Here is a 15,590-nt window from a genome sequence, read left to right on the forward strand (position 1 = left end):
ATAGAATTGCACTTCAGTAGCCACTTAAAGTTAGGGATAGCTTCATGAAAAGATTTCCTATGAAACCTGAGCAAAAGTGATTTGTGTCACTTCTGGAGAGAAGACTTTCAGAAATGGGGCATTAGGTGTCACATTCCTTTAATGTCTGACAATGACCTGCAAAATTACACTAGAGAGGTTCTCTCAGCAAATGATCCTAACTAAAAACAGTGTTGAAAAATAGCACTTTTCCCACTAAAAGTAGACATATAACGTGAGCATAAAACATTTGTATATTGTTTAAAGATACTGACATTTGAGAAGCATTTGTTATACCATCATAACCTGCCTCATCCTGATATACCTGAACTACTACAAGAAAATCCTAATTGATATTATGTCCTATTATTAGGCAGCCCTAATCGAAAAAATTCCATACTTGATGAACAGAGTCTGATATGATTCATTTACCTGTTTAAAACCACACTTTACATTCTTGACCAAGTTTGAAAGTTTCTTGATTTCTTCTTACTGCTCTTTGCTCATTGTATAACATTTAATTGCCTATCCAATGCTTTGCTTCTCTGGTCACTGAGGGAATGGAACCACATTGGTCCTGATGCCTATGTAAGTGCTGTCCAGGGGTATTTCTTCATAACAATGTTTTCAGGAACTAGAACATCAGAGATTGCATATAGCAACAAAGTCTGTGCCAAAAGAACTATATATAATATAATATAATATAATATAATATAATATAATATATATATACCTCCATCATCAACAGAGAATATATTTTAACAAGGAAGTGAAACATTTTTATAACACCTAGGCTACTAAACTTATAAAAATCAGAAACTTTTTTTTTCCATATATTTTTATTAGTTGGAGGCTAATTACTTTACAAATCAGAAACTTTTAACTGCTGGCAACAGTGAAATAGATGAAACTGGCCTGCAGATAAGACCCAGCCTAAGATCTGTCCAGAATTCTGAGCACTCTGAGGTAAGGAGTGGGGTTATGCTTACCTGGGATTCCCTCAGTTGCCTGTTACCATCCAATCCTTTACACAACCAGCCCTTGATCCTTTAAACTGCTCCCATGCCTCAGTCCTAGTACTGTGATAAGGGTTTGGTCTGTAATACCAGACAAACCTGGGCTCAAACCCAGACCTGACAACCTAACTCTGATGTTGAGTAAGTTGTATACTCCTGTTATGTCTAGCATGCCTCATCTGCAGAATAATGGGCATAATAGTAACTACCTTATAGGGCTACTGTTGGTATTAAGTAAAATAATGTATGCTAAATGGTTGGCACAGAGAAGCTATTCAAGAAATGATCACAATTATTAAAGATACTTTACCCCATTCCTCCTCTGTATCCATGCCTCTTACCTATGTAAGAAGCCAGGCTTCCACATTTGTAAGACATAAATGACAGTGCTCAACTTTAAAGAAAGTTCTGAGGATTAAATGAGACAATGTATGTCAAGTCCTGACTAGATAGGTACTAAGTTGATGACTTAAACCAGAGGGACCAATCTTGGAAAAGACACAGAAATGGAAATGGTATGGCGAGTGTGCATCTGTAAATGATGGATAACTACAAGCCTTTGTGCACACAGGTGTGCATACACACTGGAGGCTGAGTCCACAAGGTCTCCCCCTCCCTGGCCAGGACAAGTTCAAGATCTAGGCAATCTGGGATCTGAATGTCAAACACAGCATGGCTCCAGCTAGGGATGCTGAGGTAGGAAGGCAAGTTACCTCATTTATACATTCTTTCATTCATTCATTCGGTACATCAAGTCTCACTTTTTGAGGACTTTCTATGGACTACCAGGCCCCATTGAGGCAGCAAGAAGTCAGATGGAACAACTGAAGAGTTTAGTCTTGTGATGAAAAATGACTGGGGACCCACCCTTCAGAGGAATTTCCTATGTCTACATGCAAGATAAAGTTGGATAAGGAGAAGGGAGGTGGCATAAAGTCAGAGAAAGCAGCATTCTTTTTCTACATAAATCTCAATAAGAAACCCTGTAAGGGTATGGTAACAGAAACAACCTTATTTAATGACTCTGAGGATAAAATGAAAATATCAGTGGGATCAGGGAAATGGGTCAAAAGTCCTGACTCCATCACCTGTCAGGGATTTGATATCAGGCCTCAGATACCTCAGATGCCTCATATCTACATTGGGCATCTTAATGCAGCACTCCCCAACCTTTCTGGCACAAAGAACCAATTTCATGGAAGACAAATTTTCCATAGACGGTGGGGGCAAGGGTGTTTCATTCAGGTAATTCAAGCATATTACATTTATTGTGCACTTTATTTCTATTATTATTACATCAGTTCCACCTCAGATCATTAGGCATTAGATCCTGGAGGCTGGGACCCCTGTCCTAATGAGACTGAATGATTAATTTTAATTTTGAGATAATGCACAATAAAAATAGCAGAAGGAAGTTATTTGTAATAGTGCTCAGTCACTCAGTCATGTCTGACTCTTTGTGACTCCCTGGACTATAGCCCACCAGGCTCCTCTGTCCTTGGGATTTCCCAGGCAAGAATACTGTATCTTAGATCCAGCATATTATTATTCACAATGTCAATAAAAAGCTTATTATTGACATTATGAATAATAATATGCTGGATCTAGGATATATGTTGAGAAAATAAATGTAACAGCTATCAATTGCCTAAGAATAGTGACATTTCAGTTAACATCTGAGGGAATTTTAATGTGACTGCATGCTTAGGTTATTTTCCAGAGGCAGATATTCCACCTATCCCTCAGAATCATTCCCACCCTTAAACAGAAAGCACAAAGTGGGGAATTCCCAACAGGAAAATGTTTGGTATGTCCAGGAGTAGCCAAGGAGGCACCCTAAAGTCTACCAGTGGCATTCACATGGGGCTTACAAGAGCACACAGACTGATTTCATGGGTGTGATACTTGGCATCTTTTGTTCAGACTACCACTGATGTCACTTGAGGTGAGTAGGCACACCGTAGACCTCACAGAATCTCAGAAGAATTTTAGGCAGCACCATTACTCCTGTGATGATATAGAGTCAACTAACAGATGCACTTTGGGTTTTGGGGCAGGGGGAATTGTGATTCTGAGAAAAGTGTAGGAAAGACAGTATGGACTTATCCTTGCTTAAAGTGAAGTGAAAGTCATTCAGTCATGTCTGACTCTTTGCGACCCCATGGACTATACAGTCCATGGAATTCTCCAGGCCAGAATACTGGAGTGGGTAGCCTTTCCCTTCTCCAGTGGATCTTCCTGACCCAGGAATTGAACCAGGGTCTCCTGCATTGCAGGTGGATTCTTTACCAACTGAGCTATCAGGGAAGCCATGTATGAAGTGAAAGTCACTCAGTCGTGTCTGATTCTTTGAGACCCCATGGACTATACAGTCATGGAATTCTCCAGGCCAGAATACTGGAGTAGGTAGCTGTTCCCTTCTCTGGGGGATTTTCCCAACCCAGGGATCAAACCCAGGTCTCCCACATTGCAGGTGGATTCTTTACCAGGTGATCCACCAAGGAAAACCAAGAGAATTTCCTCCAAGGCACAAATGCCATGGATGATATCTAGTCTTCCCACAATTACCACTGTGCTGGGAGAGGCTGAACAATAGTGAGGTTTCTGCAGCCATCTGAAATCCAATGATCCTACTAAACCTAACAAAGCCCTTCCATTCTTCTCCTAAAAGGTCAAGGCACCTAAGAGAAGAGCAAGACAACCAATCTGCTTCTCCTCCTGCATCCCTAATATCATCACTTACCCAAACCAGAAGACTGGGAGGCCCCCTTAACCTGTTTATTCCCCTCACTAACCAGATCCAAGCAATCTCCAAGACTTGCTGATTTGGTCTTCAAATCACTCTGGTATCCATTCGCTTCTCTCCATCTTCACTGCCAATGCTCTTTTTCAAGTACCAATATCATTAGACGAGATGAAAGCAACAGCCTCTAATGTGGTTTTCCATCCACCACTTCCACCTCCCTCAGAGTCTATTCTCTCTACACTGCAGCCAAAGAAGCTTTGCTAAATCACTGATCTGACCTGATCAGTCCCTCACTGGAAGTAATTCAGTTCTATCCCATTTAGTGGCTTTGGGATAATACTCAACCACCCTTATACATCATAGAATTATTTAATCAGACACATCTTCATTTCCTATTTAAGATTCAGAGTCTGTGGGAGAAGGCGAGGGTGGGATGTTTCGAGAGAACAGCATCAAAACATGTATATTATCTAGGGTGAAACATATCACCAGCTCAGTTTGGATGCATGAGACAAGTGCTCGGGCCTGGTGCACTGGGAAGACCCAGAGGAAGCCAGAAGAGAGGGAGGTGGGAGGGGGGATCGGGATGGGGAATACATGTAAATCCGTGGCTGATTCATGTCAATCTGTGACAAAACCCACTACAGTATTGTAAAGTAATTAGCCTCCAACTAATAAAAGTAAATGAAAAAAAAAAGATTCAGAGAAAGTGGTAAACCACCTTGATTTCAACTGAAGTAGAAGTAAGATTTTAATCATTTATCAAAAATCCTGAAATAAACTTGGCTCTCATACTCCATTGGATATACCACTCTTTTAAACAAAATCCCAGTGCACAAGTGATTCAATTGTTATTGCAGTATTGCTTGCAGAGAGGGCAAATAACTAGGAGACACAGTGTACCAGGCCAACAGATGGATGACTGAAGAGATTGTGGTAAAATTACTGCAAGGGATGTCATTCAGTTATTATAATGAAAGAATTACAGGTATGAGTCAAGTAAATATTATTGCTGATTAGGAAAAAGAATGAAGTTAAAATTGTATATAGAAGCATCTATTTATTTTTAATGAATGAAATGGAGCAGAAAACCTTGTGGTCTATCTAAATACATCCATGCAGATACACCCAGTAAGTCCACTCTTAAATGGTGACCCTAGAGATCTGTGCTGTGTTCTTAGAGGACGGGTACAGAAAGACTGATAAGATCTTTGCTTTTTTGTTTGTTTGTTTTTTAGTTTTCTGGAAAAAAAACAAGGAAACTGCAAAAGTCTGGATCATCAGGAGAAAGATAAATTGCAAATACTGACAGAAATAGTATACAACATGAAAAGGACCTTGAGCTACATTTGACAACTTGCAAAAACATTCTAAAAATTCCTATATAATGTATACTAACACAGAAATAGGTAGCAAATATGTACAAATCGACTTGGATATAATAGTTACTGAATTCATGATAGCAAACCCCACTAAAGAAGGAGAGAGTGGTGTCGGTCTTGGAAGAGGTAAAATGAAGCTTAGGGCTTTTTCCTGGTGGCGCCAGTGGTAAAGAACTCGCCTGCCAAAGCAGGAGACATAAGAGACACTGGTTTAATCCCTAGGTCGGGAAGATACAAGGAGGAGAGATGTCAATCCACCCCAGTATTCCTGCCTGGAGAATCCCATGGACAGAGGAGCCTTGTGGGCTACAGTCCATTGGGTCCCAAAGAGTCAGACACAACTGAAGCAACTTAGCATGCATGCAATGTAAAAATGAGACCAAGGGAGGGCCTAATTTTTAAATCTGACATAGCAGGGCATTGGTTATGCAGATGTCCACAATATTAAACTTATCCTTATCCTTATGTTTGTGATTAACTTGCAGTAAAAAGTTCTATTCTCAAACCCAGCAAAGGAGAGGGTGTGGAGAAAAGGGAACCCTCTTACACTGTTGGTGGGAATGCACACTAGTACAGCCACTATGGAGAACAGTGTGGAGATTTCTTAAAAAACTGGAAATAGAACTGCCATATGACCCAGCAATCCCACTTCTGGGCATACACACCGAGGAAACCAGATCTGAAAGAGACACATGCACCCCAATGTTCATCGCAGCACTGTTTATAATAGCCAGGACATGGAAGCAACCTAGATGTCCATCAGCAGACGAATGGATAAGGAAGCTGTGGTACATATACACCATGGAATATTACTCAGCTGTTAAAAAGAATTCATTTGAATCATTTCTAATGAGATGGATGAAACTGGAGCCCATTATACAGAGTGAAGTAAGCCAGAAAGATAAAGACCATTACAGTATACTAACACATATATATGGAATTTAGAAAGATGGTAACAATAACCCTATATGCAAAACAGAAAAAGAGACACAGATGTACAGAACAGACTTTTGGACTCTGTGGGAGAAGGCGAGGGTGGGATGTTTAGAGAGAACAGCATCGAAACATGTATATTATCTAGGGTGAAACAGATCACCAGCCCAGGTTGGATGCATGAGACAAGTGCTCGGGCCTGGTGCACTGGGAAGACCCAAAGGGATTGGGTGGAGAGGGAGGTGGGAGGGGGGACCGGGATGGGGAATACATGTAAATCCATGGCTGATTCATGTCAATGTATAGCAAAAACCACCACAATATTGTAAAGTAATTAGCCTCCAACTAATAAAAATAAATGAAAAAAAAAAAAAACAACCCAGCAAATAATCCTCAAAAGTAACTACATGGCTTTTGTTTCATGATGGTAGAATTCACAGGCTATAGACTTCCTGAAAAACCCTAATTCTGGGAAATTGTAAAATAAGCCCACACTTACACTGTGATATGATTCAGAGAAATTTTTCTTTAACAGACTAGAAATAGTGCGGAGTCCTTGAAAGAGAGCCATCAGATGGGGTCAGACTCACTTGTTCAAGTAGTAGTGGCCTGTAGTCTGTTCAAGGGTTGTTGTAAATGAAGTAACTGGCCCAAGTGCCCTCTCTGCCCTTGGGAGGCACTTGCAAAAATCAGAGCAGGACCTACAGGCAACTGAAAGATGATTAGTTAGAGCTTAGGAGTGGTGTGGGTGACCCCTGCATTTCCATCTCTATCCTACCCCCAGCACTTACAACCAAGTCGTGACTATAGCAATGTCTACCCAGGTGAGAGCAATGCCTAAGGAAACTTAGACTATAGCCAGGACAATGTCTGGAATAGGATGGTTACTAAACAACCCCAGGGAAGAACAGGGTGCGTTGAAACCCACAAGAATTACTGCCAAGGTATCCAGTCCAGTGTCGTAACCCTCTCTAGTCCCTCCCAACACTTTCACTGAAAATATGGCAATAATATAAATTCACCTGAACAGTAATCATAGTTCTTATTCATTAGGCACTCCTGAGGAGTGAGGTACACATATGCCTTATGCATTAGTTTACTTTTGCTGATGTAACAAAGTACTACAACTTTAATGGCTTAAGGCAATCAAATTTATTATTTTAGAGTTCTGGGAGTCAGAAGTCTAAAATGTGCCTGCAGGTCTGTGTTCCTTCTGGAGGCTCTAGGGGACAATCCACTTCCTTGTCTGCTCCAGCTTCTAGAGGCCTCCTACATTCCTTAGCTCATACACTCTTCCTCCATCTACAAGGCCAGGAATGTAGCATCTTCTCTCCTCTTTGATCTCTGCTTCCATCCTTATGTCTTTTACTGAATCTAATCCTGCTGTCTTCCTTCTGTAAGGACTCTGTGTTTACCTTGGGTCCCAGATAAACCTCCTCTAAAGATCCTGAACTTAATCACACCTGCAAAATTCCCTTTTGCCATATAAAGTAGCATATTCACAGATTCTGGGGATAGGGATGTGGACATCTTTGAGAACTAGGGGGAAATTACCAACCTACGTCATCTTGCATGAGCTATATCCCTTTAATCTTCACAATACCACTGTGATATGCTTGTTCACAGATGGAGAAACTGAGGCCTATGAAGGTTAAATAATGTGCTGGACTTGACACAGCTTGGAAGAGGTGAAGCCAAGTATAGAAATCCTAGCAAGGTGTGTAAGGATCCTTTTCACCTTTCACACATCTGTCCCCTTTCTCATCTCTTTCCCTTCTGTTCCTATCCCAAGGGATCAACAACACTTCCTTTCGTGTTAAGCCTCCTTGCACCACCAAATGTGCACTCAACTGGAGCAGTTGTGAGGTATGCTATTGGCAGCAGGTGGAACTTAGAAATCTGAAAGTGTGAGCCCCAATACTGACATTCAACAGGAGAATTAATCTCTCTCTAAGTTCACTGGTATTTGAAAGTTGCTATAAAGATTCCAGTTTGGAGATAGTTTAGTCACATAGCTTACCACAGCAATGTTAGCCTCCCTCCTCTCTTTGTACTTCTCAGGCCCTCACAAGTCACTGCCCTTCTTTTGTCATGTGCTACTTACTCCAGACAGACCTGTGGTCCACAATGTCCCAAGGCATGGTTTTATGATTTCCTCCTGTTAATATCATGCCTGGCAATATTCTTGCTATTGAAAACACTGTGCTTCTTGACTACTAACCTCTGTGGCCTGTCTTACATAAATGTGATCTCTGTTAAGCTTTTGGGAACACTGAGTAGCTCACAACTTAAAGCCTGTTCCTTTTAGGAAAGCTGTTAAGAGCTGCAGCCAGAGGTTGTGCTCTGCTTAAGCATAGGCTCTGATCTACCCAGGAGCTGTACAGAGTTGCCTTCTCATTGTTGCAGGTTGAAGCAAAGGTTCACTAAGCTGAATGGAGTGTCAGGGAAATGGTGCCCCCTCCTCATTCAACTGGTTAGTGAGCAGACAAGCAAACACTGCCTCAAGTTGGTTTATGGAGAGCATTCACCAAGAAGAGGTCTTGGTGGGCTCTGGGTATAAAGAAAACTTGAGTTAGAGAGTGACTCTTGGAAGAAAATAAGTTTGCTGGATTCCATTTCCATCAGAAAGGAGAAATATGGGTAACCTCAGATATGCATATGACACCACCCTAAAGGTAGAAAGCAAAGAGAAGCTGAAGAGCCTCTTGATGAAGGTGAAAGAGGAGAGTAGGAGGGGACATGGGTAAACCTATGGCTGATTCATGTTGATGTTTGGTAGAAACCAATGCAATACTGTAAAGCAATTATTCTTCAATTAAAAATAAATAAAAATTTGAAAAGCTGGCTTAAAATTCAACATTCAAAAAACTAAGATCATGGCATCTGGTTCCATCACTTCATGGCAAATAGAGGGGGAAAAATGGAAACAGTGACAGACTTTATTTTCTTGAGCTCCAAAATCACTGCAGACTGTGATTTTAGAAGTTGCTTGCTCCTTCAACTAAAAGCTATGACAAACATAGACAGTGTATTAAAAAGCAAAGACATCACTTTGCTGACAAAGTCCATATAGTCAAAGCTGTGTTTTTTCCAGTAGTCATGTACAAATGTGAGAGTTGGACCATAAAGAAGGGTGAGCACCAAAGAATTGATGATTTTGAACTGTGGTATTGGAGAAGACTCTTGAGAGTCCCTTGGACTACAAGGAGATCCAACCAGTCCATCCTAAAGGAAATCAACCCTGAATATTCATTAGAAGGACTGATGCTGAAGCTCCAATATTTTGGCCACTTGATGTGAAGAGCTGACTCATTGGAAAAGATCCTGATGCTGGAAAGATTGAGGGCAGGAGAAGTGGGCAACAGAGGAAGAAATGGTTGGATGGCATCATCAATTCAATGGACATGAATTTGAGCAAATTCTGGGAATTAGTGGAACGTCAGGGAAGCCTTGTGTGCTGCAGTCCATGGGGTAGCAAAGAGTTAGACATGACTGAGTGACTGAACAACAAGAACATTAGAATGGAGAAGCTATTTGAAACAATATGGGTGGTTTTGTAATACTCTGGTCACACAGATTCACAAATTGCAAACACAAAACAAATGAATAGAAAACATACAAAGAAGAAACAACCAAACTCAGAGGAAACTGCTCTAACTCAGGGTCGCCCATATATGCTGTTGGATTTGCAGAGAGCCTGACAAGAAGCCTCACATCCAAAGCCAGAGTGATTACCTTTCCTGCTTGTTCAGAGGACAAGTCACAGACACAGATGTTAGGTAAACTCATGAAGCCTGTAAGTGACGGGTGCTGGGCCAGAACTCACGTTCCCATGTCTGGGTTCAATGTTTGTTCTTCAATACCAGGCATACCCTTTCTACACATGTATAGAGGACTGGACCTTGCTGGGTGAGATGCAGTTAGCAATTCTGCTTTCTTAAAGGGACACACTTTCCCACTCACGAACTTATTCACTGGGTGAAGTCATATCCTATTCCACCAACTCTATCAAGGGTTAGGGCATATCAGGGGGAGAGTTAGAGTCCCTTCCTGCTTTGCAATTACAATCTGAAATCTTGTCAAGCAAACATTTAATCTCTTCCAGCCAGTTATAAATATTCCTTTTAAAAATTCAGGTGAAAATATGGGCAAAATCTTCCTTGTCATGTATTCTTTCAGCGTTCGTTTGTTTATTAAATTCTGCTCTCACACACTGCTTGAAACACCAGAGAGACAAAGGCTGTGCTTTTTGTGTGATAAGTGCTTTGTGTTTATTATCTCATTTAATTCCCACAACCCTATGAAACCACTGGTACTTTAATTAACCCAATTTATAGGTGAGGAAATGGAGGCTCAGAGAAGTCAAGTGACTTGTGCAAAATAATATCCTTAGAAAGACATAAGTAAGGTACAGAGTGCTTGCTATAGAGAGCAAAAACGGGTTCATTACTCTTTTGCACAGATGAAGAGGAGCTTCATAGAGGAAGAGCCCTCTGAGCAAGCAGTTGGAATTTAGGTAGTTGGAGATGAGAGAAAAGTCAATTCATGCAGAGGAAACAGTGAGCCACTGTTTCACTGACCTGAAATGGATAAAATTCAGAGTATGCTTTGAATTGTATTTGGATAACAGAATGAAAAAAAGAAGAAAAATAAGTCAGGTATTCAGGTAGACGGGAGCAAAGAAACCTTGGAGCCAACCTGAACTCCACCACCCACTCCGTATTCACCACTTTCATCCAGTCAGTTTCTAAAGCCTGTCAATGATCACCTTTAAAACGTCTTTCTGTCTTTCCATCCCCATGGCAACCGCCTGAAGGCTCACTTTCATTCTCCCCTGCTTCTTATTCTAAATACTTCCTAAATGATCTGCCAGACAATTGTCTGCTCCTTTGTGGCTGTACAAATGCAAGTCTGATTCTGTCAGTGCCCTGCTTGATAATCTCGTGAATATATAACACTTTAAAGCTCTGAACCTGGAATTATAGACACTTTACAAGACAGGAAAGGAGCGCTGGGACTAGCTGATTCCTTCCAAGAATACACTCATGCGCCTCCCACACTGTCTCATATACACCCTGCCAACCAATCTCGTACAAGACTGAAAAATGAAGGAAGACTAATATATTTATTTCTCGTTGCATACCCCAGCCCTCGCCAATCCAAAACCATCTTTTCTGCTTTAGTCCCACCCCTGCCTTGGCTTGTCCGTTCTTCTATCTGACAGCGGAAGTCTGCCTGAACGAACCGCCCACTTCCTTTTCGAGTTTGGAGATTGCGTGGCAGATTAGGCGGAGTCAATTCAGCTTTGCTTTCTCGTGCTTTGCTGCTGGGGCGAGCGCTGGGGGCGGTTGCTCCGGCAAGTCAGCTTACGTGGGTGTTAGCTTGTTTGCTGAGAAGGTCTCGCTTGTTGTTACAAAGACTCTACTGATGTTGGTGGCTTCAGCGGCGGGCCCCGTTTAAAGTAGAGATAGCTGCTTTCTGCAGGCATCTTACTCTAGGATTTCTATAGCCTCCGTACCCTTAGTAGAAGACATGCCACGGGGACGAAAGAGCCGGCGTCGCCGTAACGCAAGGGCCGCAGAGGAGAACCGCAACAGTCGTAAGATTCAGGCCTCAGAAACCTCTGAGACCCCGATGGCCGCCTCTGTGGTCTCGAGCACCCCGGAGGACGACCTGAGCTGCCCAGAGGACGACCCAAGCACTCCAGAGGAGACCTCCACTACTCCTGAGGAATCCTTGAGCACTGCTCAAGCGCAGAAGCCCTCGGTAGCCCGGAGCAACTTTCAAGGCACCAAGAAAAGCCTCCTGATGTCTATATTAGCCCTCATCTTCATCATGGGCAACAGCGCCAAGGAGGCCCTGGTCTGGAAAGTGCTAGGAAAGTTGGGGATGCAGCCTGGCCAGCAGCACAGCATCTTTGGAGATCCAAAGAAGGTCGTTACAGAAGAGTTTGTGCGCAGAGGGTACCTGATTTATAAGCCGGTGCCCCGTAGCAGCCCCGTGGAGTACGAGTTCTTCTGGGGACCTAGAGCACACGTGGAATCAAGCAAGCTGAAAGTCATGCACTTTGTGGCAAGGGTGCGTAACCGATGCTCCAAGGACTGGCCGTGTAATTACGATTGGGATTCTGATGATGATGCAGAAGTTGAGGCTATCCTCAATTCAGGTGCGAGAGGTTATTCTGCCCCTTAGGGAAATATGCAGCACACTCATGAGGGGGGTTGGAAATAGCTTCTAAGGTACTCCCCAAGAGGTAGATCATTTGGGTCCTGAGTTGAATATAATGGGGAGGGGGGCACTGTATTTCGTACTTGTGATCATCAAATTGTTTGAGAAATAGAACGTTTACTTTAAACATTGTAAGTTTTATTCAGTTTAATACAGTGTTGATTGAGATCACAATATGTTTTAAAATATGATTGAAGCAAAGATATTTTCCTTTATTTTCTGTCATTGAGATTCAGTATAACAGTTTTGCTAACGTTTTAAAATGAAGCCTATCCATTATATTCTATGATCAGGCACATATTTTCTATCATTAAAATAGGCTGCTCTTAAAAGTGATGATATAACCGGTAAATTGTGAGAGAAGAATGAGAGAATTATTTTATGTCCTACCTTTCTGAAACCTTTGTGTCTCCTGTTGTGTAAAGAATACAGACAACCATCTCGATTTTGTATAGTTACTGCAGAATATAGAAAAAAAAATAAAAGCTTAGTGATGAGGACGCTTTGTCCATTTATTGGCCACGAGTTATGGGTGAGGCACCAATGTAGGTTCTGGGGATACTCATGAGGCACAGCTCTCAGTTCTAAAGAATGTTCTAGATTATGTGAGAGAGACAAATATGTAAACTGGCAGTGTGGTAAACACTGTAATAGGGAGTGAGCCTTGGGTACCATGAAAATGTATAAAAGTTTATGTGACCTCTATTGGACGATGGGACAGGAAAGAGGACATCATAGGGTGCTATGAAAATCCAAGAGATGCTTAAATAAGCTTGGGGGAGTCTGAAAGGGGCATTAGAGCATACTATGAAAAGATTGTGTATTAGGTATTTTTTTGAAACTTAAACTAACTTGGGGGAAGGGGCAATAGCAAAGGGAAGGACACATCACAGGGTGCTGTGGAAATAGAAAATGCATTTGCATCAGTTTGAGAGGAGGGCAGAGGGGAAAGGGGTGGTTGTAGGCAAAAGGATATTGTATGGTACTACAGAAATTAAAAAGATGGGACTGTCAGAAAATTCTTGGTTAGTGAAAACCTGAGGTCTGAAAGTAATATTGGAGATGAGGAAAGGAGTAAATATTGAGGCACTAAAGGCAGCATGAACATTGGGGAAGAAACAAATTCTTTCTGCAGTGGCTCAGACCACAAAGAATCTGCTGGCAATGCAGGAGACCTGGGTTCATTTGGTCCATGGGTAGAGAAGATCCCCTGGAGAAGGGAATGGCTACCCACTCCAGTATTCTTGCCTAGAAAATCCCATGAACAGAGGAGCCTGGCAGGCTACAGTCCATGGGGTCGCCAAGAGTCAGATATGACTGAGCAACTGAGCACAAATTCTTATTAGGGTCATGTCATGGGGAAAGTGGAGAAAAAAAGAATGAGATGGGGAAGAGAGGAGGAGGGGCTAGATTCCCAAAGGGTAGAGTTATGACTAATTTTAATGAGGCCAAAAATGGTTAATAATAATACTAATCCTGGAATAATGAAAAGAAAAAGGCTTCTTAAAAGCAGAGCTTCTAAAAACCAAAGAAAGGAGTCGATCTGTGGGCTCTCTGAAAGGTAAACTGGTACCTCTCTGAGGAGCTGTCTTGTTAAGGTGCACAGGTTGTTTTAAAGGGGTGTGTGTGTGTGTTGGCAGGGGAGGGGAGCAGTAGGGCAGAGTTAACACTTTGATTCTCTCCTTCAGCCAGTGTATTAAGTCCAGAGGGCTACCTGGCATGGTGGCCCATGGTGTAGGAAGTCTTGTGGTATCAGGTTTCTTTCCACCTCCAGAGCTTTCACACTTTCTTTCCTCCCTGTGCTAAGGAGTTCAATGCTGTTCCCATCCATTCTATCACCAGGGGCTTCTGAATTCTCTGCCCTGCCCTGCAGCACATCTGGAGAGGTGGGAGTCATCCCTCATATTCAAATCAGCTACATGCACAAGAAGGTCTGGCCCCTCCCAAGGACAACCATACTGCCCAGAGAGCTAAACACAGTAAGAGCTAAGGCCCGTAATAGGGAGCACTAAGAAAGAGTGCCTCACCTGGCCTCCTGGGTCTCAGAGGGAGCAGCTGTCACACACAAAAGAGTGGCCAGGGCACTTCTTCTTTCTTTGCCTCAGGCAGACTTACCCTGCTTCCACCTGTGTGCAAGGTAAAGTCACTGGGGCCAGGGTAAGCTAGCAAATGACTTTCTGGCAAAGGCCTAGGGACCCACAGACATCAGCCTGCTGGCAAAGACAAAAGTAGGAAGCATGACCCCTCAGCAGCTCCAAATTCATTTAGCAAACAAGAAAATAGTGGGAACCTCTTGGGCTGCAGAAGATCAAAAGGCATGTTTGGGGGCCTGGAGGGGCCACATTTGTCCATAGTGGCTCCAGAGGTAGACAAGGTGTAAATCTGAGGTTCAGATTGCTGAACGACTTTCCAGTCTAGAACCACAGAGGTAGCAAGTGACAGATGCTAGACAAGACCCCCTGTCCACTCCCAGCAAATTCAGAGTGTTTCCCTATAGGCCACCCTAATGTCCTTCTCTGCCTGCCAATGTACTCACAAAGTGACTGTCTTCAAAAGAAACATGTGAACTCAGTGGGACAGTCCTCAGTAACCCCAACTGCAGACTCAAATGCTTTGGGCGGCAAGGCTGACATAAATCTTTCCCCTTGTACAGGAGGGGACCCACAGATGTCAGTCAGCTCCAGGTTAGTCAACTAGCAAGTGGGAAAACCTGCAGGGCAAAGATTTGTTGAGCATCTCCTTTGTACTGGGGGCTTGCCACACAGAATTTCTGTCAGGTCAGTGACACCAGCAGCATCCCCATTTTGCAGGAAGTGCCAGCTCGCTCAGGGAAAGAAATAGTGTCCTTCCAAAACCTGAGTCCAGGTTTTCTTTGGCCCTGGTGGGAATAATCATCAAGTTGTCTAAAATGGCTATTTGCAAGTATGGGCCAAGAAGCTGAATTCAGTCAGGGAATCAGCAGTGCCCAGGATAAAGGGAGAAAAGAGTGGGAGTACACCACAAGCTGTACTATAAGAGATATGATTGCTGGAATCCTGAAAGGTCTTGGGTAGGAGGCTCCATGGGGCTGTGCCAAGGAATGGGTGACCTTCCCCAGCCCAGGAAGGGAGCAACAAATGGCCCAGGCTCAGTCCCCGCCTTGGCCTGGAAGTTTAGTGTGTCTCCCACCCCTCCCCATTCCCAACACACTACATTGTTACTGCAAAGAGTTTCCTGCCCTTGCTCAGGTGAACACTGAACAAGGGCAGGATTTCTGTTGGCTGTGAA

At 42.8% G+C, this 15,590-nt stretch overlaps 1 protein-coding gene across 1 annotated transcript; it reads left to right on the forward strand.

Moving 5' to 3' along the window:
* The first annotated feature begins 11,367 nt into the window (after positions 1–11,367).
* MAGEH1 (MAGE family member H1) lies at positions 11,368–12,823 on the forward strand. Its single transcript, XM_020901839.2, has one exon. It carries the CDS (start codon positions 11,628–11,630, stop codon positions 12,285–12,287), a length of 660 nt encoding a protein of 219 aa, XP_020757498.1. The 5' UTR covers positions 11,368–11,627; the 3' UTR covers positions 12,288–12,823.
* Positions 12,824–15,590: the final 2,767 nt, after the last annotated feature.

This window comes from Odocoileus virginianus, unplaced genomic scaffold (genome assembly GCF_023699985.2).
Source record: "Odocoileus virginianus isolate 20LAN1187 ecotype Illinois unplaced genomic scaffold, Ovbor_1.2 Unplaced_Scaffold_14, whole genome shotgun sequence".
Lineage (NCBI taxonomy): Eukaryota > Metazoa > Chordata > Mammalia > Artiodactyla > Cervidae > Odocoileus > Odocoileus virginianus.

Coding starts and splice junctions, on each gene's coding strand:
- MAGEH1 (XM_020901839.2), top strand. CDS start 11,628: ATGCCACGGGGACGAAAGAGCCGGCGTCGCCGTAACGCAAGGGCCGCA.